This window comes from Cyprinus carpio, chromosome B23 (assembly GCF_018340385.1).
Source record: "Cyprinus carpio isolate SPL01 chromosome B23, ASM1834038v1, whole genome shotgun sequence".
NCBI classification, from domain to species: Eukaryota; Metazoa; Chordata; class Actinopteri; order Cypriniformes; family Cyprinidae; genus Cyprinus; species Cyprinus carpio.
The window spans coordinates 6,233,645-6,260,956 of NC_056619.1; the positions used below are offsets into that span (position 1 = coordinate 6,233,645).

Below are 27,312 nucleotides of genomic sequence, written 5' to 3' on the forward strand. Positions count from 1 at the left end.
GGATTTCTTGGTCAGGTCTCATTTCATAGGGGAGCCGATGCAAAGGCAGATCCTCATTTAAAACATACAATCCGGGAAGACACTTGATGGTCAGCTACAACTAGAAGGCCAAAGCTTTGGGTACAATGAGAAGTAACAGAACAAAAACAAAATTTGATAGTTGATGGTAAGCTACAACTAGAAGGCCAAAGCTTTGGGTACAATGAGAAGTAACAGAACAAAACAATTTTCTTCTCTGTTTCAAGTGAGGGTGCCATCTCAACAGCCATTTATAAGCACAATTAATTTATAGCACACCTTTAAGCCAAGCTTTCAGGGTCATGATTTTTCAGTAGTATTTGGCCAAAGCTTTGGGTACAATGAGAAGTAACAGAACAAAAACAAAACACCCAAAACACCAGAACTGTATAATTGGATATTTGTTATTTTTTTTTGTTTTTTTTTGGAATCAGATTTGAAAATTGTTATTTTTGGTTGATTTATTTTAAAGGAAAAAGATACCTGTGGCAGGGCACTCCTGGTCTTTGGAAAAGTCGATGCCGGCTCCAATTAGGTTCATGATCTTCTCAATCTGTAAGCAAAAAACAAACACAGTAAAACCAAATGAAGACACTAAACACAGTGCAGTGTGAAAAAAGCAGCAGCGATTTATGTTAAAACTTTGCATTGATGATTTCCCAGCAGAGCAGACGAAGCAGTAATGCAGCAACAAATCCGACTGAGAAAACACCATCTACCATCCCAAGGTTATAAGAATCATGCATAATGCAAATAAGAAACAGCAAAATATTTGGTTGCACCAGCCCTGACCAATACAGTCACAGGTGAACTGAGTGTCATTCAACTACTCAAGCTTAACCATGAAAGACAATCTAGAGTCCAAAAACCCAAGAAATTAAACACTAAGACATACAGGTAAACTTGTAAACATGCAGGAGAACAAGAGAACAACATGTCCAGGATGTCATTTCATATATTCACCCTCATCAATCACTAGTCCAACCAGTTAAATGTCAGACTACAAGACACTGTCTGAAAAGATATAAGGGTAAAAGTAGGAGTTCTGCCTTGCATCTGAATATATCAATGCAATTTAGCCAAGCAGGATATTTCTGAAAGCAACTCTTCTCTTTGAGTCAGCATTCACTGATCACGACGTCCACACCTTTCACTGATTGACAGACTGCTGCGGTAACTGAAAGGACACTGATTATGTAACATCAGCACAGTCTGGGTTGTCATTTTAGTGTGGAAATTCAATAATTATTTAAATCACTAAAAATGAATTCATAACATCAAAAACAGGCTGTATCCCAGTCAATGAGATTAAGATCTGTCCTTAGCAGTTAATGAATCTACTGATGTGTGGAAGCAGCTCCTAATTCTTCAGGACAACAGTGGAGTTATGTAATATGAAGACAATGGAGGAGGTGATGAGGCATTTGAAAACGCTGCACAGAAATTATTTTAATTGGGGGATAATGAGTCTGTGTGGCTGATATTAAACACTGGCAGAAATTCGAAAAATAATGAACTATGAGTTAGTAAAAGAAAGCGATTCATTTTAAGTGACAGCAAAGCTGCCGAGCACTAGCTTATCCAAAGTAGCTGGTTCAGTAAGACAGCGATAGACAGAAAAAGGAGAGTTCGAATCCTCCCACAATCGCCAAGAAAAGCTGGCCGAGCGAGAGCTGCGAGAAGACACGGACAAGGTTTCCAAAATTTAGTGACAAATATTTCACCTAAAATAAAATAAAATAAAATAAAATAAACAAAAAGTTTGCAGTGGAACACAAAAGGAGATATTTTGAAGAACATTCAAGCTGCTCTCTTCCACAGCATGAACGCATATGTGTGATGGTAAAGTTTTTCAGTGAGTCTGGTCTGTTTTTCATACAAAACTATTATATTATATGACTTCAGAAGACTGTATAGGCATTTTTTATTTTATTTTTTTTGTATGAAAAAGAACAGCATAAACATTCTGAAAAATATCTCCTTTTTCCTCACACAGAAGAAAAAGACCTGGTTTGGAACATCACAACCATTTAAAAACATTTTGAATTAGCTTTTATTTTTCTATTTTTATTTTCATTTCAAGTTTTAGTCATTTTTAAGTGCTTTTTAATTTTATTAGTTTTTTAAATGTTATATTTCAATATAGCTTGCTTGCTATATTTTTTTTTTTTACAGCATTATTTAAATTAACAAAAGCGATTTTTAATAGTTTTAGTAAAAGTGATAGTTCACCCAAGGAGTTGTAGTGTAGTGTTTTGGTTCCCATTGATTTCCATTGCATGGACAAAAAATATAAAGGAAGTCAATGGGAACCAAAACAGTTATCACCATTATTCAACATTTCTTCTAGGTTCACAGAAGAAAGTCATACATGTTTGAAAAGCAATGGTGGTGAGTAAATGATAACAATTTTTATCTGTTGGTGAGAACTACCACTTTAACAACAATGGACTCTTATGAGTAACGAATGACAGATTTGTTTTTTGTAAACTATACATTGCAAAACACGTAATCACAAGAACACCTCCATTTAACTTTGCTATCAGTAATATCTGTGTAGAAGGGTTGGTAATAACTGGCGAGCAGCAGCACAGAGCAGAGGAACAGCAGACGTGGACAGGAAGCCAGAGGAACGTGTGGAGGGTCTTACTCTCTGAGGCGGCCGCTGTCTCCATGGAAAAGAGAGGGAATGCCTCTGTCTCTGCAGGGAGAAAATCAACTTCTGTTCAATTGCTATTTTTTGCTTAAAAGACCCTTGACAATGGCACAATTGAGAAACCCTTTAATACAGTTAATGGGAACTAAATATAAACGTGACCCACAGGTTGGTTTGACACCTCAGTGACAGTGTTTCCAGGAATAAACCCTTTGAAGACGCACAAACACTTGAATGGCTGTCAAAAAAATAATAAAAAAATAAATGAATAGACTGGGAAAAAGGAAAGTGGGAACGCTTTGATCCCAGCGCTCTGGCTCCATCTACAACAGGAGAGTTTTTTTGATTTAAGGATAAGCTGAGTGAAGTTTTTTCATTCTAGTCTCATCCAGAATCCATCAGAAGGCAGACGAGTCATCAGTTATGTCTGACATCTCTCTGTCCCACAGCAGTTTTCTCATTTTCAATATCCAGTGCATCTGCTACAGCGATCACCGCACCTAATCGGATATTCACTTCCTGTCTTTTACAAATTTTCACACCTTTATAGCTAGTTCTCAAGCAATATGAGTTTGTAAAAGATGGCTAAAACAATAAATGTAGCAAAAAAGCTGAAATAAAGCGTCAGTATTAATCAGTCCATACTGATTTCTTCTTGATTGATAAAGAGAAATTTACTGACTTATAATATGTAAATTGATGAACTGTGAATAAGTTATTTATTGACACAGGGAATCTTATTTTTTCTATTTCTGTATTTTTCTGTCCTGAATAATGTAAAATTCTATGCAGTGGGTTTTAAATACGACACAGCGTGCTCAATCAAGCTATCTTTCTGCTAGCTGAAAATATCAAAATATGAAATAAACAAGCATATACGGAACAGGAAAGTGTAGAACCTGTGAATGACGACTGCAGATGCAACATCTGAATAAAGCTCTGGCTTTTAACCAGATTTCAGCAGCAAACCTCAACCCAAACTCCTCTGCCACAAATGCTTTGCCTCTTGTTTGAAAATGCAAAGTCTCTCATATTTATCTACATCAGTATTCTTCAATATAATCAGTGTGTCTGCTGACCTTATCACACAATTGGAAAAGAAATGAAGATGAATAACGAACTGATGTCTTTGTCAGGTAGTGACATATTTCACTGCAGATTAATTCTTAAGTATAATTAGCCAGGGGACACTTACATAACTGGGTGAATCAAGAACATATCCAGGTCATATTTCACCCCAAAATTGAAAGAAAGACATAGATCTGATTTTGCTTTTTTGGGATGATTAAGTTTTGCATCATGACACTGACAACTAAGCACATTTAACCCATCTTTAAATCTTATTTGATATATGTACCGCATTTTTTACTGTATGGATTTATTAATGAAGTGTCTTATTTCTGTTCCACCAAACATAAGTCATAATATAAGCTGTGATTAAGAAAACAAAAGAAGAAAACTAATATCATTACATGGAGCCATCTAGAGGCAATTCAACACCAATGCCGGTCCAAATGTGATATGACCGCTTCCTAAAATCAGAAAAAAAAATATCTCTCTCTGAAGTGTAGCTTCAGAAAACAAACCTGAGCTTGCTTGAGCTTCCTCAAGCATCTCTTCCTGTCATCTCTGACTCTCTAAACAGAGCCGGAGAGCTCCACAGGCTGACAGGTTTAAACTTAGTCCAGACTAACTGTGCTGCATGGAAATAAGGCAAAGCCTGTTATAATCACACGCGCATTATGCACGGCTCAATTAATGAACCAAACTGAGAAATATTGCATGCAAAGGAAATAAATGAGTGAATAAATGCTAAATAATTAAATGTTTTCTGCATCAGCAAGAGAGCTTGTATCATAGAGTATACTGCTTGTGTTTGCAAAACAGATCGCTCAGCATCTGAGCAGACAGTGTTTAAACACACACACACAAGCTTGAGTTGCAGGCCACTCTCAACCAGTCTGAAAATTGTACTTAAAATACAGATTCCCATGAGCAGACCAGCAGGCAGCATTAATGCACCTCAGTAAAGAAGATAACTTCACTGAGAACCAAACCTGCGAGTCCAGCCGGTGATCCCCACCCCATGGGTTCAAAACACACACACACACACACACACACACACACACACACACACACACACACACACACACACACACACACACACACACACACACCACACTCACAACTAAACAATGTCATCGATCACCAGTGCCTTTTGTCAGTTTCTTGAGATAATGCAGAGAGTGATTCATTGTGAGGGGCCGGTAAGGGCCTCTTCATGGTAAACCGCTCAAACAATAGCAGAGTCAAAGGCCGCGGTGGAGTCACAGGTCGACAGCTGAAGTATAGTCGAGCCGTGGGGAGCATACGGGGAGGACTGTGTGTTTGTGGCCCTCTTCAGAATAGATAACCGCTGTGCCACTACAAAGACTCCAGGCATCTGGCAAGGCTGGCATGGGCAAACAAAAGGGCAAAAGGACCAAGACCGAGTGGCAAGAACCAGTCACAAAAGAGCCAAGCTGCCATCCATTCAACAAGTCCAGACTCCTGCCAAGACAGGTGCCAGTCGACCCAGAGCCACGCAGAAGAGCCTTTCTCTGTAAACAATGTTACATCATAAACATTGGCAAACAAAGCAGAAATCTTGTTTACGGAAGGCTGTTTCATGTGCTAATCGCTTAAATTCAGCTAATTGGTCAGTTTAGGCCAATTAAAAGCGTAGCAAGCGATGGTAAATCTTACAAAAGTTGTATTCTGAACTGTTGAAACTTTTGAAAGTTTAGAGAAATATATTAAAAGCAAACACTAGAAAAAAGTTTCCAGGCACAACAAATGAAAATATATTTTGCAGGACAATCTTTAAAGCATGCACAATTTGTTTGACAATTTGCAGCAAGTTTAGAAATGCAAACTGAAATCACAGAAAACGCTGGTGTAAGACTGTTCTGTCAAAACAAACGGAAACCCTAAATCTTCCAAGTATGTGACAAACTCAGAAGTTTCAGGAAGTTTCAAAACTGTAGCAAACACCAGCAAAAATATTTTGGCAAAACAAACTTCACACAAATCAATTTGTATGCTAATTGATAAAGCATTCGAAACTGGTCTTACAATTTGTAGCAAGTTTACAAATATAAAATCAAACCACAGCAAACCCAAAAAGTCTTTTGTACTTATTTACAAAGCTATTTTTGCATGATATTCGTCAACATATCATTTGTCTCACAAACTGTATAACGTTTAAAGATAAAAATATATATGTATAAACATTGGGGAAAAAAATAGCACAACAAATGGAAAATCGAATTTACACAAATCTATTGTTATACTAATTAAGTCATAATAAAAATCTGGGGATTTAAATTATGACAAACAAAACAGACAAAAGAACTGTTCATGCAGTAAAAAAACAGCAATAAAAAATTTGGCAATCATGTTTAAATATGCTTACAGTCTGTAAAAGGTTTACAGAGATAAATTAAATGACCAAAATCTGTTTTGTCAGAAAGAAACATTCATTAATAAAAGAGTATTTTGCAAATGTGTGACACTGGAATTCATCTTAAAAATGTTCAGGGAAAATCTGAATGATAGCAAACAGTGACAAAACAAAATGTTCTGCAACAACAAACAATTTTATTACCAAAAACAAAACAACAACAACAAAAAAAAAAAAACCCTAATCACTATCATGCAATTTTAATGTAAAATTAAAACAAACAAATAAATAAATATTAAAAAAATAAACCACAAAAAAAATTACAAGATTTTTGGAGGATTTAAAAATGTGTCAACTTTTGAGTAAACTCTCCCAATAAAAACAAACTGACCAAAACAACTGCTGGAATCATTCTTTCTACGTTTTCTAATACATCCATCTCTCCAGAGACGAATATATTCTTGGATCCTTCCAAAACATTCACCATTGAGAATTTGTGGACGTCAATCTCATGTACACGACAACGGTTTTAAAAAACACAATGTGGTCATGCATCCAAAGCAGCTGATAGGAAGAAAACAATCGCACTCACAAACGCTGGTCGGGGGGCAGCCATTGGGCCGGGACGGGACGGGACGGCGGAGGGACGAATGCATAGACGTACAGAGGAGACGCAACTCACTCGTTTAACTCCCCTGGGCTCACTGCATCTCTGCATCCAGACCAGACCTCCCCTTCCTAAACTTGCTGGCCCTTACAGAGAGCTTCCCACACGCTCTAATCCTGGGACGCCCAACTCCCTGCCACACACACACCCTCATGCAAGTCAAAATCTCCTTTGTATGAAAAATTAGACTTTGTGTGAGACTGTGTGTGTGTGTGAAGAGGAAGAACACACACACACACACACACACACACACACAGAGGGAAAGTGATGGGTGTTGTGCGTTCCTGCACCCACACACTGTCACTCAGGGCAGCGAAGTGTCCCGGACCAGCCAGCCGTGACCGCTGGGGGAGGAGAAAGAGAGAAACAGACAAAAAATAGACAAGAGAAATGATGACAGACTGCTGTTTGGACATTAGGGACTGCAGGACGGACTGTCCAAACACGAAGACAACATATGGAGAGAAACTCTGCTGCGACAGGCAGAAAACAGAGTAGATGCTTGTGTTGAGTCAAAGTCAGCATGAAACATTTGCAATCATTTCACATCTGAGACTTGACACATTTCAGTGAAGTAAGATATTGAATGACACATTATTAAAGTAGAGTGAAATTAGTTTTCACCCATCTGGAATTGTTCGGAGCATACAAAATGAACTTTTCTCCTAGAAAGTAAAACTTTTTGGATATATAATAGGGGAAAAAGATACATATTTAAAAAATTACGGTTTTATTTTTTCTTAAATTCCAACCCCCCCCCATTTAATGATTGAATTAAATGTTTGTAATTTCTTGCAAAAAGCATCTCTAATTAACTGAAATCATGAAACAACTATTTACTAATTTATCAATTATTTATTAAAATTGACATTTTAAATTTTCTGAATTCTGTATCAATGGTTTAAAGGAGGCATGTGTAATTTATTGAAATAATGTAAAGTCTTACTCCACATTCCATACCAGATGGGGGCAGTATGCCTCAATAAGTCTCTATGCTCCGCCCCTACCTTCACAACAACCCTACAGCCATAGCCGAAGCCTAAAGGACGTCGTTTTGCCTCCGGAACGTTGGGTGATGTCAAGTGATTTCGAAACATGACATCTTCAAGCTACTCCCCTTCACCTTTACCAGTGAATATGTTCATATTACATTTTGAATTGTATATACACATTATTTGAATTAAATTTAATTTGACAGACAGCATTCTGTCAACATCAGACAGCTGTTGTTGACCAAGCTAGCGCCAACCAACGTAACCAGAGCTGCCAACTCTCAAGCATTCACCGTGAGACACACGCAATTGACTCTTTTCACACGCTTTCAAAAACTTGACCGCTCTGAATATAGTGATTGAGTGCGCGCGCGGCCGGGGCGCTCTCCCTCTCTCTCTCTCGGGTTCATTATCATCGAAGACATTTCAAGCTTCTTAGGTAATGTTACATTTTTAGCATCAGCTTGGTAGAGACGGGCTTTGGTAGATAACAGTGAAAACCGGATCGGATCTGTGGGTAAGTTTATAGCTAGCTAACTATCAAACGCAGCTATGGTTAGCCATCGTTAACATTAGCATTTTTATCGAACAGCCTTCGATACATTTCTATGTTATAACTTCCCGAAAAAAATACGCAAACATATAAAACAAACTTCTAGCGAAATACTAACAGCATCTTACTTACCAATCCAAAAGAAATGTTGCAAGTTCGGAGTCGAAGCTCATTTCTTTCAAGTCCATCAGTTGTCTCCAGCGATGGAAAGCAGTGCAGACCCTCTGTTTCGGCTCCTTTTCTTATCGGATTTGATTTGTGATTCCGAGCGCGGTTGCTTGACATCAGCTTCAAGTACGCCCACAAGCCGTGCGAGTTATTCGTGTATTGCAGGTTGGCTGGTGGTTATGTTGCCCGCATACCGCCTCCCATGGCCGAAACTGGTATTACGACACCTGTCGGGCCGTGGCTAGTAATGCTAATGCTAATTAAGGTTGATATCTCTGCAGCACTATAACTTTACATTTTTTTAATGACATCATCGCCCTTATTTCTTCTCATTCTTTTGATGCGTGTAGCTGATTTTTTGGATATTTTTACCTCAATTTTTACACATGGCACCTTTTGTTATTTTATTTTTTCTGAATTCTGTATCAATGTACTTGGTCGATTATTTATTTATTTATTTTGGGATTTATAATCAAATACAAATGTATTAAAAACAGCAGTAATGAAACAAACATTAACAATTTAAGGAATCTTAAAATTAAACGTTCCTCATAATTTTGAGCAAACACAAGTACATGTGATGCACAACAGAGGTTTACTGTTAATATTAACACATGGAAGAAACAATTTGCGATTTTCATATCATGTAAATTCATATGCATGTGATGATGTTACACAGCATGATTTGCTTTCAGCTTTAAATTTCACTTTGAATCCAAGATTTTCAATGCGGATTCTGATTTCATGACGACTCCATCAGTTGATTCCATCATTTGCCATAAATCAAGCAATCGCTGAGGCTCATCAATAAAAGCGTGTTCATTAAGAGCACAAATCCAACGGGAGCAAAGCGAATTAAGCTCCATGATTCACTCTGGGTGCTTAGTTTGCTGCTGCAGCTCACCGAAGCGGCAAACAAACAGCTCTGCACATGAACGAAGTGGGGATCAAACAGCTCTGCACATGAACCACTGCGGCTCTCACACACACCAGACTCATCCTGAGGCTCTCACACACACCAGACTCATCCTGAGGCTCTCACACACACCAGACTCATCCTGACACTGCCACACACACCAGACTCATCCTGAGGCTCTCACACACACCAGACTCATCCTGAGGCTCTCACAAGCTGAAGCACCTTCAATCACAGCTGCTACAGCTTACCTTTACAAGAAAACAATCGATTATTGGCATCACAAAACACTACTTCTGTTTATTTACAAGCTCCTGTTTCTGAATAAAATGCTGAAATTGTATGTTAATCAAGCAGACAGAAAGATACAACAGGTAAGATGCATGGATGGATGGATTTTTTTCCAGCAGAGGGCAGGAGAGAGTAACAAACATGGACAGAGTATAAGAGGAACACAGACTATGTGTGTTTGTGTGTGTGTGTTATAATGACTCTTCACACTGGAAAAATTCCACACAAATCTCAAATGTTTGGCGCACAAGCAACAGAAACATGCTGAACAGCGTAAGAGACAGAAAGGGAGCAGAAGAGAAGAGAAAGAAAAGATAAGAAAATGGAAAAACAGTCGCAGGTCGATAAATGAAGAAAACAAAACTGTTATCAGCAGGTGAGTTTCTCTGCTCCCTGACCTCTCGTCATTTCACAACCAGTGTCTAACAGAACAGAACGCAGAAACACCGCAGGTGTTGCTACAACATACTATTTCCAGACTAAACCGTTGTTGTTAGAGGACATGTCTCCCGACCCACTGAGTAAGGTTATCCACATGGTGATAAGGTCATGAAAAAGACAAAATGAGGGACAGGAAAAAAACTTGGAGAAAGAAACTTGGACGCAGCATTGACCTTTAAGAGAGCCTCTTTTCGGACAAATCCAAAAAAAACAGTTTAAAAGTGTAATACAATTTCACTTTTTAACTTTGTTACACTACGAAAAAAGATGTATAACAAAAGACACTTTCTACAAAAAGGCTACAAAACAGGGCTTAAAATAGATTGTTCTTTCCTTTTCAACAAATGGTTAGTGAAAGGAGGTAATTTCATGTTATAGATCTTATGCTGAGTCAACGATTAAAACACGGTTCTTCCTAATATCAACAGAATATCAATGGAATTGAATCATTTCAACAGATTACGCCAAATACAGACATTTAATGGGTTTCAGCTAGCTACTTTTCATGTTAGGTTCATTTTGTGTGTCAGAAAAGAGGCAAACATATGGAAGCCCATTTCTGCCACTGAATAAAAAATAAAACTTTATCTCACAATTCTGAATTTCTTTCTCGCAATTCTGACAAACTCACAATTATGGGAAATAAAGTCAGAATTACAAGGTGTAAACTTGGAAAGAAAAGTGGTGAAAAAAATTAGAATTGTGAGATAAAAAGTCACAATTAACTTGTTTTATTGATTTAGTGGCGGAAATGGGCTTTCATACAAACATGTCTAATAAGCATCAAGACGAAAACAAAAATAGCATTTTAGCCTCCGATACTTCTCAGCAATTCATCTGTGTTGGGCAACAGTCTTCCATTACCTGCGAGCGTCTCGCCTGTAAGAGTGTAAGACAGAGTGTGATGGAAACTGCACCAGTCCCTCTGCGTCTGTATCCAGTGTCTAGATCTTCAGATTGAAGCCAAAGCGATGGTAATACAGGACGCTTAACTCTGATTGCATTACAGACATTTCCTTTGACATTTTTCTCAAAGAAATGGACATATGTAATCTTTAAAGGAATGTCCCATGCCGAGTTACCCTTAATCAACAGCATTAACTACATTTAGGGTTAAAAACTTACAATGGAAGCGTCCAAAAGGTTTATGTAGCCAGAAATAAAACACATTAATTCTTCTGTTAAAAAAGTGTGTTATTAACCGAACTATCACTTTTGCAGTGGGACTACTGTTCTAAGCATATGAGGCTTGTCATGCACCTAAACGTAGCAGATGGCTTTTGTTTAGACAGTTTCTGGCCATTTTACATCATCAGACATCATGAACATATGCAGACCACAGGAAGAAGACAAGTTTATGTTCTTCTGCAGATTCTAGACAATAGTCTGGCAGACTACCTGCTCAGCTCCATGAAAGCAAGGAATTTATAGCACCTCCTTTCTTGGAAGCATCCATGCTTGGACACTGTGAAATTTACCTTTCAACAATGTTGAAAGACTGGAAATAACATAAATAACAAAGACAAGGTGTTTTGAAGCCAAAGCCTTCATTGAACACCACCAGAAATGTACAGCTGTGTGGTCTATGGAAAGAATTCCTGTTTCAAATTCCAGAAAAACTATCAGATAACATCAGATCTTAAACTAGAAAAGAGGATGCTTGTATGAACCTGATTTTACATGCACATTTCCCATTAAGTCACTACGCAATGAGAAATGACAGACTGAATGGTCACCATTTACCATTCATTTCCTGCATCTCATAAATTTTCCCATTGGACTCCAGCTACTAACAATTATCTGAGCCATTCCTAACAGATTCTGTGAACTGCATCAGTTTTGATCACTTGCAATTAAATATTTACTTTCAGTGATCCACCCAAATGAAAAATTATATATGATTATATGATATGTTTAAATGTGATGTAAAAATGAAACAGCTTTGGAATATTGTATATTTTATAATGTAGGCTGAAACAATTTTTTAAGTACTGAATATTATTTTAAAAATAGCTTTGGGAACCTAAACATTCCTCAAATGCAATTCTGACATCATCCAACCTATCTTCCAAAACAAATGTTGCTAAACTATGAATAATGAATTATTATAGAATAATAATCTTTCAATAAACCTCAAACTGACTTTAGTCTAATGTAAACTCTCCAGTACGCTACAACAACAAAGTGCTGAAGAATACACAACAAAAGACAAAATTGTTAAGGATTTTCTGCTCATTTTCTCTTTTATCCAATGGCATTTAACCATTCTTGGTCAAACATTGTGTTCGAAATTCTGATTTATTCCTATTCATTTGTGTTTGTGTACAATGTAAGAAGAACGGTACATCCAGGCCACAAGGGGGAGCTCTTACCTCGTCCCATTCTGAAGTGAACGAAGGTGATTTTTCCAGTCTTCTCTTGGTGGTGCTACAGTTGGACACTGACTCACTTCGGCCGCCCAACCCCGTCTCTTCCTCACCGGGTGGGGACACCAGCAGGTCGGAGTCGGACTTCGAAAGGCTACGTGCTAGTTTGAGATCGCCCGGCGGAGGCATCCTTCTCGTCAGCGGAGAATCACGGGCCGGTGAGTTGTGTTTCGACGAATCCCGTGGCTCTTTGTGGACCGTGGCGTAGATAGCTTTGGGGTCGGTGTCCTGAAGAATGGTTTCCATGGTGACTGCCAATTTGGGAAGGGGAAGGGGGGCGGAGCTGGCAGATGTCGAAGTGTTGGAAGCCTCACCGGACTTCACTCCAGAGGACGGCAGTCTGAACGCTTCCTCCTGACTGTCGACTACCGGCGAGGAACCGTGAAGCAGACCAGTGAACTGCTCAGGAACGGCAGCGCTTATATCCTCACCGTGCGAGGAGCTCTCTGTCAGGAGAACAGAGGAGAGAGTGAGAGAGTTACAGATGGACTGTGGAGTCGTATCTAGACCAGATAACATGAAACCGCCCACTCCACTACTGTCCAGTGCCTGAAACAAATCTGGTTTTGTTTTCTGACTGGAAAAGGGAGGGAGAAAACAATGCAGAAAGAAAGTAAGTTGGGCTCACCAATTCCAAAGTGCCTGTGTTAGAAAATTCCAAGTGCAGGCTATGAGCAGCTGACTTTTCTCCATAGAGATCTGTTTGTGACTTGCTTATTCTATTCCCTGTTTCTATCTCTCTCTCGCTGTCACACTGCTAACAAGCACACAGCTTTATAGGGCTTGCTTCCTGAGAAGTTATGCCTCACTAAGGATTCCCTTCATTATGAGTGGCAAGCTTGAAACAGGATACCACAGAGATGACTGTGAAAGAAACACACTTGCACTCTCTTTCTCTCAAACACCACTTTGCCACACCGTTATGCGCTAGGTTCTTAAAAATTAAATCCCTGCTTTGCGATTATGAAAAATCCTTCTCCCAGAACAGCACACTTACAGATCTCTTCTTACACTCTCTCTCTGGCCTGAAACATACTATAGGCAAGTACATTAATACTTCTATTCAAGCTTGATTTAAAAGAGCGTTGCATTCTCAGCATCGCCACAGGGGGCGCTACAGTGTACATTAGCGAAAACTGTATTCTGCGCTCACTTTTCACTTTTAGGACAACTACTGTCATGCCGGAGGAAAAGTTTATACAGAATCTTGCTGAACACAGTTATTGTTATATAAACATTTTATAGAAAAATATCATCAACCTTCAAACCGAATATTCCTACTTCACTAATATATAGCAGGTGAAAATGTCTGAATTCATAGTTATATAAACACTGTCCGAAAAACAAACAAACAAAAGTGCAGTTATTTTACCTTTAGGGGTACAACAGCTTGTCACTGGGGCAATACCCTCAAAGTGACACCTTTGTACCATTTTTTCCCCTAAAGGGTGCATACTAGCACCTTAGAGTAGTAATATGTACCATTAAGGTAGTAGTATGTACTCTTATGGTACTAGAATGAACCATTCAAGGATAAATAAGTTACAAAGGTGTCACTTTGAGGGTCCTGCCCCAGTGACAAGCTGTTGTACACATTTTCTGAAAGTGAACAGTAGACAACAAGTACCCCTTTGGCCTACTATTTCCAGCAACATTCTGAAGTGTGCATTTGATGGACAGTTTACTTACGGGAGTGGAGTTGGCAGTAAAGCGACACAAGTGATTCCTATTTCAAATTGGCGGAAATTTTCGAATTGCCTTTCTTGCGAAGTTTTTGCGAAATTGACATGTTTCCATTGGCCATATTTTCAAATCGCAACTTCAGTTTGCACAAAAGTGGAAAAACACCACACGAGTTTCAAAAGTCGTCATTGGATTGGTTGAATTATACAGGATTACTGGGAGACGTGTGTGTCATGTTCTTTAACGCTCCGCCTGGAAACAAAGATACGAAATAAGAATTTCATTATTCGCTGTATTGTGAAAAGTGTTTAAACTATTTTATTATATTTATAGTTCCCGGCACACAATATTTAAAATATTTTTGACTGTTTTAAGTTCCGGTCTGTTATTGTGGCGACATTTCTATGCCCCAAAACGTGCTGTTGAACGAAACAAACTGTGATTGGTTGTTTGACATGTCGGTCAAACGGCCTCATGGGCGGGCCTTGGCCAAAGAAAGCTGCCATGGATTACAGACCTTCAGCTGTCAATCTGAAGGCTACGCGAGACTAATGACAACATGGGGGATTTCATTCATACTACTCATATTCATACCATTTATAATAATAATAATTATAATAATAATAATAATAATAATAATAATAATAATAATAATTCCTTACATTTATATAGTGCTTTTCTGGGCACTCAAAGAGCTTTACAAGGGGGTATCTCCTCAACCACCACCAGTGTGCAGCATCCAACTGGATGATGCGACAGCAGCCATATTGCGCCAGAACGCCACCGCACACCAGCTTATTGGTGGAGAGGAGACAGAGTGATGAAGCCAATCAGTAGATATGGGGATGGTTAGGAGGCCATGACGGTCAGAGGGCAATGGGCGAATTTTGGCCAGGATGCAGGGGTTACACCCCTACTCTTTTTTGAAGTACATGGGATTTTTAATGACGACAGAGTCAGGACCTCGGTTTAACGTCTCATCCGGAAGATGGTGCTTTTTGTCAGTATAGTGTCCCCATCACTACACTAAGGCTTTAGGACCCAAACAGACCACAGGGTGAGCACCCCCTGCTGGCCTCACTTACACCTCTTCCAGCAACAACCTAGCAACCTTTTCCAAGGAGGTCTCCCATCCAGGTACCGACAAGGCTCAGCCCTGCTTAGCTTCAGTGGGCAACCAGTCTTGGGCTGCAGGGTGATATGGCTGTTATGGCATTTAGAACATGCTTTTTTTTTTCAAAGCACAAAGTTCTTCATTAAATGTAGAAGCTACTCAGACCATGTGTGATTTTGCAGCTAGACAGACATTTAGGAAACTCTATCACCCCCTTTAGGACTGGGGTTTACTATCACTACAGAACATAAGCATGTACAGTGGGACTGTGCAATTGCAATTTGTTGTCCCACATTCACGTCTGTTTCACGTGTACTCTTGCATAGATGGCTTCTGGCGAGAATGTTGAATGAACTACAAGGACAAACACTCCAAGTGTATATTTGCAAATGCGACAAGTGAAAAGTACTCATCTGGTTCGGTTCTCTTCTGTATATGCACTGCACTTGACTTAAAGGTCTCCTCTGGCAAACACACACATACAGACCAAGAGATAAATCCAACTCCAGGTCCGTGATACAAGCCAGGTGGCTGGGCAAACAGCCACCATACCAGAGATATCCTGGTGTGTGGTGTTTGGTGACAAGAAAACCAAGTCAGCCATGTCAGAGCCTAAGGCCAGAAACATTCTGTACGCAAGTACACAAACACATTGCATGCATCTGTAACATTGTACACGGTACAATCTTGCATTACTGAGGTGGTAACAAACCTCAAGGAGGTGACACTGTTATTTTCAGATGTCGGTGTCAATAAAATTGATTTATTTTTATTTAGATAGCTAGCTAGAAGCATGTCAAAAGTTAAACAAAGTCCAGCTTCTGTCAAAATGAATGAAGAAATAGTAAAAATGTTAATATTTCACCCCATTTGCACAGTAATTAGGCCTACCTGAAAGAGCTCACATCCTTGAAAAGAGTGCAAAAAACTACATACAGAGAAACAAATGTGACCAAGACTAACCTTTGGCGTTTAAGCACTTTTAAGTCCAAAGCAAAATCTGGATCTTGAAGCAAAAACAGAGCATTGGGACCTTTGTGGCAATGTGAGTTTCTTTTCAAGTTAACTCAGCTCGGCTGTAATATTTGGTTACGATAAACTACAATGCAACTATTTCATCTCTCAAGTTTTCTGAGGCATTGGGACTGAATAAACCACCCACTCCGTGAGGCACTGACGTGTGTGCTGGAGGAACATACAGAACCATGAGTCCAATCACTTTCCTCATGTAACTGACACACCTAAAAACATACAACAGGCAGCTCGGGACTCGAGTCTTTGTTTGCGTGTGAGACCCGAAGCCTAACCTGTGACGTCAATTTAAATCAACAAGGCCCTCTGGAGAAGATGAAGTCAGTGCTGTTCTCCGTCCAAACCAAAGGCTTTAGCCAGCATTTCTCCAAGAGAAAGTCACTTGTTTACTCAAACAACATGTCTGTTTCCAGTAACTACAAGCATGCACTGGTTAAAACATTCAATGTTCAATTAAATAAAAGCAGTGTGAGCATGTTCCAAACCAAACAACCCCATAGCTCTGTTTCTAAACCTAGTACCTTGACGTCTTCTGTCTATGCAATGTCTTAATGTGCAGTCACATTCGTGAAATTGCTCACACAGAAGTCACTTTCAAAGATTCTTTAACTTGGTAACTTGGAGTTTTCTTTCTAAGATCACAGAGGTTCACTCTGCATTGGGAACTTTTTTGCCCTTATGTAAAACTCCCAAATATACAGATTTCAACTAATGTGCAGTCACATTCGTGAAATTGCTCACACAGAAGTCACTTTCAAAGATCACAGAGGTTCACTTTTTGATTTGAAACAATTTAAATAGGAGAAAATACTCTCAATATGGTTACTTGTACATGCCACACAAATAGCGCACAAGGCTACAACACTTCCAATAGTTTTTTAATTTAGCATGTTACGAAGTCAACAATGCAATACTGTAACATTCTTACAAATTCAAAACACAATGTGTAAAATAGATGGTCTTAAAGGGTTGATCAAAAAATAATAATAAAGTCATTATTTTTATTTTCTATACACACAAAAATTATTCTCGTAGCTTCATAAAATTACAGTTGAACCACTGATGTCACATGGACTATTTTAACAATATCCTAAATACCTTTCTGGGCTTTAAAGTGGTAGTTTCCTTGCTGTCTATGGAGGGTAAAAAAGCTCTCAGATTTCATCAAAATATCTTAATTTGTGTTCTGAAGATGAACGAAGGTCTTATGGTTTTGGAACGACATGAGGGTGAGTAATTAATGACAGAATTTTCATTTTTTTGGTAAACTAACCCTTTAATTGATCTCCTATCTTGGTCAGACTGGTCTGTTGGCTGATTTTAGAGGGGTTTTGGGTAATTTCAACCAATCAGGCTGGAAAATAATTTTGAACCAATCAAGATCTTCTTAAGCCTGACTTTAAAGAACTAGTGGCGACGAAAGCTGACGGTGTTGTCTCCTCACGTCAGCAGTGTCTGGACCAAAAAGCTGCACTTGAACACACTGCACTGACTACAGCCGACTGCAAACTAAGGCCCTGTCCACACGAACATGTTTTTCTATGCACTAGGTCACTGTAACCGAACATCTTGAAAACTTCTGCCAGGGTAAAGATTTTCAGAAACTCCAGAACACACCAAACAAACTATAGCCCGACCGTTGGTTTGGTGTGTCCCCAGCTTTAGGCTTGTTTGAGCAATTTTTTTAAGCATAATGCACAGTATTTTGGCAATTGGTCTTGCAAAATCTAGATGAGCCTATGCGTTGGAAGTGCACCTATAATACCTTGATGAAGTCGCGTGACATCAATTGCTACTATTACTAGGAATGTCTACTATTTCACTAACTATTTTTTAAATAGCAGGCAGAACACAGTGAGTATACGGTGTTGTACTGATTAAGTTGCATGCTTTCGAACACAGCCAAGCACACTTGAGTAGTGCTGACATCTGATGAACTGAAGTAATGCCACCCTTAGAATGTTCTAGAGTAACAGGGCTGACTTCTTCGTTCAGCTGTTGCAATCCCCTTCAGCTAAGTGCTAAGAGCTTTCTAAGCGCCTGCCAACAGTGAGCAGCGTTTATTAAAAGAGGGAAGGGATGTCTAAAACACACAACATGATTTTGCACTTAGGGTGAAGCTTTCATCTCCAAAGCAATAAGGTCAGATCCTCCTTCAGGTTTTCAATACATCAACCCATGGAGCCCGCTGAGAGACCCTGACATGAGAAATATGATGAGCTCACACCCTGTTATTTGGGTGTGTGCTAGTGTGTGTCTACAGGCTGATTTCCTGCAGCATAATTGACAGATGATGAGCGCAGCACGGCTTTTGAGGTGGCAGCTGAGGTCTATGAAGCTTGGCAAAGAGACGAGGAGAGACATTTCTGCTGTTTGTTTTGAAACACGAGGAGAGTGTGGGGCGTATAATATATAAATTACACTGACATTTTTCATTAATTATGAAAATGCAACCATATTAAAACATTTTGGACCCTTCTACAATAGAATGGCTTTATATGTCTGTTCTCATCGTTTCTTTATAAGACTCACCTTTATAGTAGCAAGTAGAGAGGCAATGGCCTTCTACTGGTAATGCTAACTAGAGTCATGTTACACGGAGTAAACATTATCCTAAGTTAAACAAGCGAAGCAATGACACACAGACAATTGACACACAGACAAATCAGGACAAATGCACAGGGACATAACAAATGTGTCCACTTTTGCATTATTATACTACTAATATTTCTATATTAAAACTGTTGACAAAGGCAGATATTTTGACATAGTTCACCCAAAAATTAACATTTTTACCACTTTTGTGATACTTTTTGTGTTTTTTTTTTTTTGAATCTGTGGAACTTGCATGGAAAGAAACAGCACAAACATTTGTTAAAATGTAAAAAGGGGATATAGCAATGAAAAAATATGGCATATGAATATAATAGTAGGAAAAGGTTAAAAGCAATTAAATATATTGAAATATATATATTTTTTTCTCCCTCCACTTATTATTTTCATCACAAACGAGGAACACAAAGTTTTGCAAGAGAACGCAAAAGTTTAGCCTGCAAAAACAAACGTTTAACGAGCAAAAATAAAACTTTAGTGAACAAAAATGTAAGTTTAGTGAACAAAACCGAAAGTTTAGGGAGCAAAAAATAAAGGTTTAATAATCGAACGCAAATGTTTATAGAGCAAATCCAAAAGTTAATTGGAGGAATACAGAAGTTTAACAAGCAAACAATTTTTTTTTTAACTATTTTAACAAACAAACAAAGGTTTAGCAAGTGCAGCTCAAAATTTTATTGGAGGAATGCAAAGTTTAACAAGCGAACTTTAATAATTAAACAACTTTAATGAGCGAACAAAAGTTTAGTGCGCAAACACTTTTTTTGGGGATTGCGAAAGTTTAACGAGCAAAAGCTACTTTATCAAGGTCATGCAAATGTGTTGTGAGAAAACCTACTGCAACGTGACATTTTGCAAATGATTGCAAAAGTTTCTCTGACAAGCACAAAAGTTTATCAAGTGAATGCAGACGTTCTGTGATTAATCACAAAAGTTTTAGGAGCGAATGCAAAAGTTTCTTGGGGGAATGCAAAAGTTTGATGAGTGAACAAGGTTAACAGGTAAATGCGAAGTTTCTCGCCTACATGCTAAGGGAACTCAAAGGTTTTGTTAAACAACACACGAGCATTGAAATATAAAGCCCCTTTCACACTGCACGTTGGTCCAGGAAAATTGCTGGAAAATTGCCGGATCGCTTTCTGTGCGCATGCAAACACGTCCCGGGATTGATTCCAGGATCGATCCCGGGTTGGGGACCTAGTAACATTGCCAGGTTCAGTCCCGGAACGAGCTCTGTGTGAACAAAAGCCAGAACTAATGCCCTAAAGGGTGTGTCGTAGTGATGATGCACATTATAGCTCTTTTACCAGGTGTTTTGAAGGCAGATCAATGTCAACCAAAATTTTCATCCCATCTCATTTTTTCCCATGTCCTTTTAGGGGCTCCATATAAATGACATGACGGTAAGTAAATAATAATTAAAAAGCTATTCCTTTAAAGACAGCCCAAAAGTCTAAGTCTTAAACAGATGGCAAGCATTTTACAGAGTAGAGAACATGTTGTCTTCATTTGCTTGATACATTTTTGACTGCTAAACAGTATTTGTCACTCAAATGGTTATTTGTTAATCAACCGTGGCAGTAACACTGTAAAGAATAACAGCCAGTAATTAGCTAGTAAGCTCCTTAAGCATTCACACATGCACACACTCACCTCCAGACGTCTGTCCTGTGCTAAAATGAGGTGCAGGCAGCTGCAGAGTGTTTGTGTTGGACCCTGAAGGTCGTGGGTCAATGTGTGCAGTGGTCTTTCGCTGCAAAAAATAACACCAATATCTGCATGTTAAGGAATGTCTGGCTTTTGTCAGATGCACAATCACACAAAACAGTGTCTGCATCACACACATGCATGCACACACAAAACAGATGCTGCATACAGAGATAATTAACTGTCTACTGCATACAAGACAGTGTTCGGACAGCATGACAGATGTGAGACTGCAAAAAAAAAAAAAAACCACAGTGATGAACAACAAAGCTGTGTTACAAAACCTTAGAGCTTCCTATGCATGCAGCATTTTAAAGCATCATGGGATGCAAAAGGAAACTCAATTATGCTGCCTCCTAACGTGCGTCTTTTTAGCCAAATTCTAAGAAAGCATAACATGCATCTTTTGCAAAGGTGGCCATCCAAAATCTAATCAAAAACAAGAAATACAAGATTGCAAACAAGTGAAATGTTGATTATAAATAAACACATTTCTTTCAATACTGAAGATTTTCACCAAATACTTGTGTGTGCTGTATACTTTGTTTTGTTAGCTATTAAGCTATTAGCTTAACAACATGCTAAAATCAAACTCTACTGGAATGTAGTGTGAATCTCGAGCCTTGCATGAAGCAATATGTGCTGCTGCTGCTGCCTAAAATGTTATAAATCACTCACTTGTGAGGCGTCATAGCAAACAGCATGTTGCCTTGTAAGACAGCTGCCTGTGTACTGTAGGTACAGTAGTAGGCAGTGAGCAATATTCTCACCTGAGGTAGGACACTGTTGGAAGACTTGGCTGAGACGTCCACATCTGGAGATACAGACTTAAAGTTATTCAATACAAAGATACATCAATAACAAACAAAATGTAAAATACAGCAAAAAAAGGGCTAATTTAGGACAACTTGTAACACTTTAAGTATTGGGAACAATTCTCACTATTAACCAGTTGCTAATTAGCATGCTTATTATTAACATATTGACTGTTTATTAGTACTTATAAAGCACATATTCTGCATGAGCATATTCTACATCCCTAATCCTAAACTTAACAACTACCGTATCTTTCTAACTATTAATAAGCAGCAAATTAGGAGCTTACTGAGGCAAAAGACAGTTAATGGTTTGTTAATAGTGAGAACTGGACCTTAAAATAAAGTGTGACCTGCCAATTTCATGACTTACTGTTGTCCTTCACTTTTAAGAGATCAACTAATGATATATTAGTATTATTTATGTACTATTACTGCAGATATACATTAGTTTATTTTTATATTATATTCCCCTTAGTACTTCAACTTTTTTTTGTCAGTTTATTTTTAAATCACTTTTATGTGCTTTTACCATATTAATTATTTTTTTACTTTTACTAATTTCAGTACTTCAACTTCAAACATTTATTTCAGTGGCATAGTTTTAGTTTACAATAACAATTCTGTTTTGCCATCACTTAATTATTTTAAAGAAAGACTAGAAATCAGAAACATCTGTTCTAGCATTATATAATGCGGTAGTTGTTATTTTACTTGATGACACTGCCATACGTGGGAAAGGAATACGTGACCCTGGAGCCCAAAACCAGTCTTGAGTCTCTGGGGTATATTTGTAGCAATAGCCAAAAATACATTGTATGCGTCAAAATGATTGATTTTTCTTTTATGCCAAAAATTATTAGGACATTAAGTAAAGATCATCCATGAAGATATTTTGTAAATTTCCTACCGTAAATATATCAAAACTTATTTTTGATTAGTAATATGCATTGTTAAGAATTAATCTAAACAACTTTAAAGGCGATTTTCTCAGTATTTGGATTTTTTGCACCCTCAGATTGAAGATTTTCAAATAGTTGTATCTCGGCAAAGTATTGTCAGATCCTAATAAACCATACATCAATGGAAAGCTCATTTATTCACTTTCACTTTCAAAGAACTGACACTTAAGATTGGTTTTGTGGTCCAGGGTCACATATGTGTATTAGCTCATCATGTTCAACAAACAAAGAAGGGAGGCAGATATGAGGTTCATGTGGGGTCTCATGGAAAATGAGCGTGTACCTGTTTTGCTCTGTGTGTTGTTGGGGATTTTGGTCTGTGCGGTGACTAAGAGTTCATATGTGTGCTCTTCCTTTTCCAGAGGCTCGGCGCGTTCATCAACACTGCTGTTAGTGTAAACCGCCTAAAGAGAGAGAGAGAGAGAGAGAGAGAGAGAGAGAGAGAGAGAGAGAGAGAGAGAGAGAGAGAGAGAGAGAGAGAGAGAGAGAGAGAGAGAGACAGAGAAAGAGAGAGAGAGAGAGAGAGAGAGAGAGAGAGAGAGAGAGACTCAGTGATGTAGAAAACGCTGATATAAAAACCAGTCGCTTATTTCACAGTCCTTACCACTTTACGAGCAGCAGTACAATGAAAATGATGACCGTTTTAAAAACAGTGGATAACAGTATTAAGTTTGAATGGCTGACATTTATATGACACAGTCCAGTGAGTGATGTTTTGCTGACAGTGTCCAGAAGTTGTGAACCTCTGTATCCAGCCGCAGTGTTTTAGTATTGGTCATGGGCGCCCGAGTCTTTCAGACTGAAGGTTTGCTGTGTGTTGCAGAGATGCACAGCATTAATATTCATGAGGAGGCTGTCTGATTTAGGTAGACGTGCGGAAAGACAGATTCAACAGCCTCTCGCCGCAATATTCATTGTTCTGCTCTCTAGCGTGTGCACTGCTGCAAATCAATGTCTTTTCATTACACCGTCACAACACTTGTGTCATATAGAAATAGAGAGAATAAGAAAGAGTCAGAAAAAAAAAGGTTGAGGTACACTGAGGTACCATGTACTGTAAATATCATGATATTTGTTCACTATAACCCATAGCATTACCACCACAGAACAAATAACAGATTTTGAATGAAGTTAAACTGAAAGATGAACACTCCCTGTTCGCATCTGAAGACATGACTGACGATTTGTAGAGAGACTCTTTCTCTCTTTTTTAAATATAAAATGAAAAAGGAGACAGCAGGGTAAATCACATCTGGCTCATGGAAACACTGGGCCGTTCTTCCAGAGCTATTTATTAAGGATTCCAGACTTAATTTGATTTTAGTAATATGTGAATCAATCAATGGATCTCTGAATGAATGGATGAAGGATTTTACCTCCGAGCGGAGATCCTCGTCCTGTGCAGACTGATTCTTTGGAGGATGTTGCTCTTTCTGTAAGAAACAATCAACTAATTCACTATCAAACATGCTGAAAATGTCTTTTTTGAAGAAAGAAAACACTATGCAAAGTCTCCATCTAGTGGAGGAAACTGTGCTACACCAAATCTTCCGATTTCAAAGAAAGCTTGCTCAAAGAACGGCTTTATTCCTTTTAATAAAAAAAGGTGAAAAAATGCAGCAAAGTTCAATAAACTGTTAAAATGCATTATTAATAACGACATCATAATAAATGAATACTTCTTCCGCCAAGCAAAATATTCATTAACTGGATGTTTATGGTTGCCAAGAAATGTATTAGCTTTTCCTTAATATAGAATGTTTTTTATCAAGGCTGATCTAGAGTCAAAACTCTGATTTTATAAATAGCAGTTACACTTCCTCATCTGAGTGGCCCAATTTGCCAGATAATACCATAAATAAGATAATAAAAATATATTTCTTGCACAAACACCAATTTGCCAGATAATACCATAAATAAGATAATAAAAATATATTTCTTGCACAAACATACACAAAACACGCACAAACACAAATAAATAAATAAATAAACAAACAGACACATATGAATATATGCACACATACACACAAATAAATAAATAAATTATATATCTGGCACACACACCTTCCCGGCTTCGCTGTCCGGTCGTCCGGAGTCTCTGTCCGATGACTTTCCGCTGGCCAGACTGTCCAGTGAGACACACGAGGACGCCTCAAACAGAGCTTCATACGGACTCTCTTCCACAGACAAACCGGATATGAGCTCACTGACCTGCTGCTCCATTTCTCCTGTCGACACACACACATACGCATTACAACATCTGCAGAACATCTGGCGCAGCGGCATTTCCTCTCACATCCGGCCTGCTAGACATAAAAAAAAAAAAACTATTTACATTGTTTGTATATACATATTTTGAAGAGTGACAAATGTTCTTGTTTCAGTGGATTCAGTGACAAATGTTTTTGTTTATTTGGATTAGTTTATGTTTCGCATAAATAATCCCCTAACACATTGGGTTTTACAATGTACTCAGTTTTATTCATAATGGTACGAAATTAACTCAATTCTTAAGGTGCATTTCAATGCGTTCACAGCTTTAAAAGGTACCTAATATTTAAAGTGTGAACGTGTTTTATCGAGTAGAGTTTTCTGAGTGGCTCTGACCTTTTCTCTTGGGGCTCAGGCTCTCTTGAGGAGGTGGCACTGGTGGAGGAGGGAGGCTCGTGTCTGACGGACGGCGGCTCGTATGAGCTTTAGAGAGAGAAGACAAGCGTGAAAGCGATGACCTGAGGAGGAAACAACTGGGAGTTGTTCAGATTCAGTGATGTGTGTGATATCAGGTCCAGACGTACCTTGTATGAGGGCGGCGATCTGTCGGCTCTTTTGAGAGGGCATGTCTCTAACAGTGTCCAGCGCTGTTAGACTCTTACTGTCCACGATATTCACATCGATCCCTGACAAACAGTCACACAGAGCGTCCTGGGTACAATTTCAGCAGTCAAACCATTTGTAATTTCTGTATTTGAGTTTATTTTTTACCTGCGTTGAGTAGTTTTTGTACTACTTCTGTCTTTCCAAACAGAGCTGCTTCATGAAGGGCACTGCCTTTCTCTGTCTGTCAACAAATAAAACATTCATCATCAGATACACAGGCACATACGGCGACCCCGGAACATTTTACACACTTGGATAAAAGTTGTGAAGGTTGGGATATCTTGTACGTTGTGTTTTAGGACAGTTGACGGCAATAACTGAGGCATATCAGAACCCAACGGAGATGAGACACAGACCAGACAAACTCATTTTCACCCTGCAGCGGCTTTCTCAGCATGTTAGCAGACTATGTGAATGTGGGTCGCTGCTCTGAGGACGTACTGAGTGAGAGACAGATGGCAGGTTGTTACTGTTAAGCGTGCGAGCAGGTTTCTCAGGTAGAGACAGGAGTGATCTGGCAACGTGATAAAGAGCAGTTACTTTAAATCACGGCGAGATCGAACCACCTGCACTGATACACGCTTGGACCCCTTCAAGTCCAAATTAAACAGTATACAAACCCATTTTGATTGTATCATTTGTATATATATATATATATATATATATATATATATATATATATATATATATATATATATATATATATATATATATTTTTTTTTTTTTTTTAAGAAATTGATACTTTTTAAGTAATGAGTATAAGTAAAATGGAGCAAAAGTAAAATATGCCAAAAAATAATGTTTAAAATTATTTACATTTTTAAAAAATGCTGTGCTTTTGAATTTTCTATTCGTCATCCTGAAAAAAAGTATAATGAAGCAGCACAACTGATTTTTAATATTAATATTAATAATAATAATTTGAGCGGCAAATCAGCATATTGAAATGATTTCTGAAGGATCATGTGACACTGAAAGCTGAAGTAATGATGCTGAAACATCACAGGAATTAATTACATTTAAAAATATATTCAAAATAGAAAGCACTTATATTAAATTGTATTTTTGTACTGTTTTACTGTATTTTTGATCAAATAAATGCAGCCTTTGCTGAACATAAGAGACTTTTTTCAAAACATTAAAAAATATGACCAATATTTTGTTGAGTGAAACAGAAAAAAAAAAAAACAAAGTCCTATAATTTGGCAGTTTGGTGACAAGGAAATTCAGTTAGTCCTTGCATAATGCAGCACAGTAAGTACAGGAACATAAGAGACTTTTTTCAAAACATTAAAAAATATGACCAATATTTTGTTGAGTGAAGATTCCTGTTCAGGCCTGAATGTGAGACTGACATAAACAGTGTGTTGAAGATGCAGCACAGCCCCTGATCCTATCCTCACCTGGTAGTTGAGATCCACGCCGGCGGCCAGCAGCACCTCCACCACGGGCAGGTGTCCGTTACGAGAGGCCAGGTGGAGAGGGGTGTGTTTCTTGGTGTTGGAGCTGAGCAGGTTGGGATGAGCGCTGAGCAGAAGTTTGACCACCTCCAGCCGGCCGTAGAGCGCCGCCAGGTCGAGCGGCGTCTCAAACTTGTTGTTGCGCATGGTGGGGTCGGTCAGCTCCTCCAGCAGCAGCTGCACCACCTCAGTGTGTCCGTACTGAGCCGCACAGTGCAGCGGCGTCTCGTTGTCATTGTTCTGCAGAGAGAAGGATGAAGAGAGGAGAGGGAGATGTTGATGGACAGAAAGGGTGATTACTTCAGGACCCGTGCTTAAAAGATCGAAGAGTTCACTGATGAAACCGAGGAGGACTCCAGTAGGTATAAAGCTACGTGACTCTTTGGCATTGCTTTGCAATGAAGCCAATGAATCAAAAACGGAGCAGAATTGTGGAAGATTCATAACTTTTGGGACAAACCACAGCAGCCAATCACCTG

The 27,312-nt window shown here is 38.6% G+C and overlaps 1 protein-coding gene across 4 annotated transcripts in view; it reads right to left on the reverse strand.

Annotated features, from left to right (window-relative positions):
* LOC109061719 (ankyrin repeat and SAM domain-containing protein 1A-like) overlaps nucleotides 1-27,312 on the reverse strand; it is a 95,725-nt gene that overhangs the window by 32,685 nt on the left and 35,728 nt on the right. For 3 of the 4 annotated variants that reach the window (XM_042750402.1, XM_042750403.1, XM_042750405.1), the window contains 12 exons: nucleotides 26,777-27,073; nucleotides 25,479-25,554; nucleotides 25,292-25,393; nucleotides 25,104-25,190; nucleotides 24,561-24,724; nucleotides 23,873-23,929; nucleotides 22,780-22,900; nucleotides 21,490-21,533; nucleotides 20,666-20,765; nucleotides 12,517-13,016; nucleotides 2,669-2,719; nucleotides 502-571 (listed from right to left, as the gene is read on the reverse strand). In XM_042750402.1, coding sequence (XP_042606336.1) covers nucleotides 502-571; nucleotides 2,669-2,719; nucleotides 12,517-13,016; nucleotides 20,666-20,765; nucleotides 21,490-21,533; nucleotides 22,780-22,900; nucleotides 23,873-23,929; nucleotides 24,561-24,724; nucleotides 25,104-25,190; nucleotides 25,292-25,393; nucleotides 25,479-25,554; nucleotides 26,777-27,073 — 1,669 coding nt within the window. The remainder of the gene's footprint in view (nucleotides 1-501; nucleotides 572-2,668; nucleotides 2,720-12,516; nucleotides 13,017-20,665; nucleotides 20,766-21,489; nucleotides 21,534-22,779; nucleotides 22,901-23,872; nucleotides 23,930-24,560; nucleotides 24,725-25,103; nucleotides 25,191-25,291; nucleotides 25,394-25,478; nucleotides 25,555-26,776; nucleotides 27,074-27,312) is intronic. The other variant, XM_042750404.1, reaches the window with a different exon arrangement.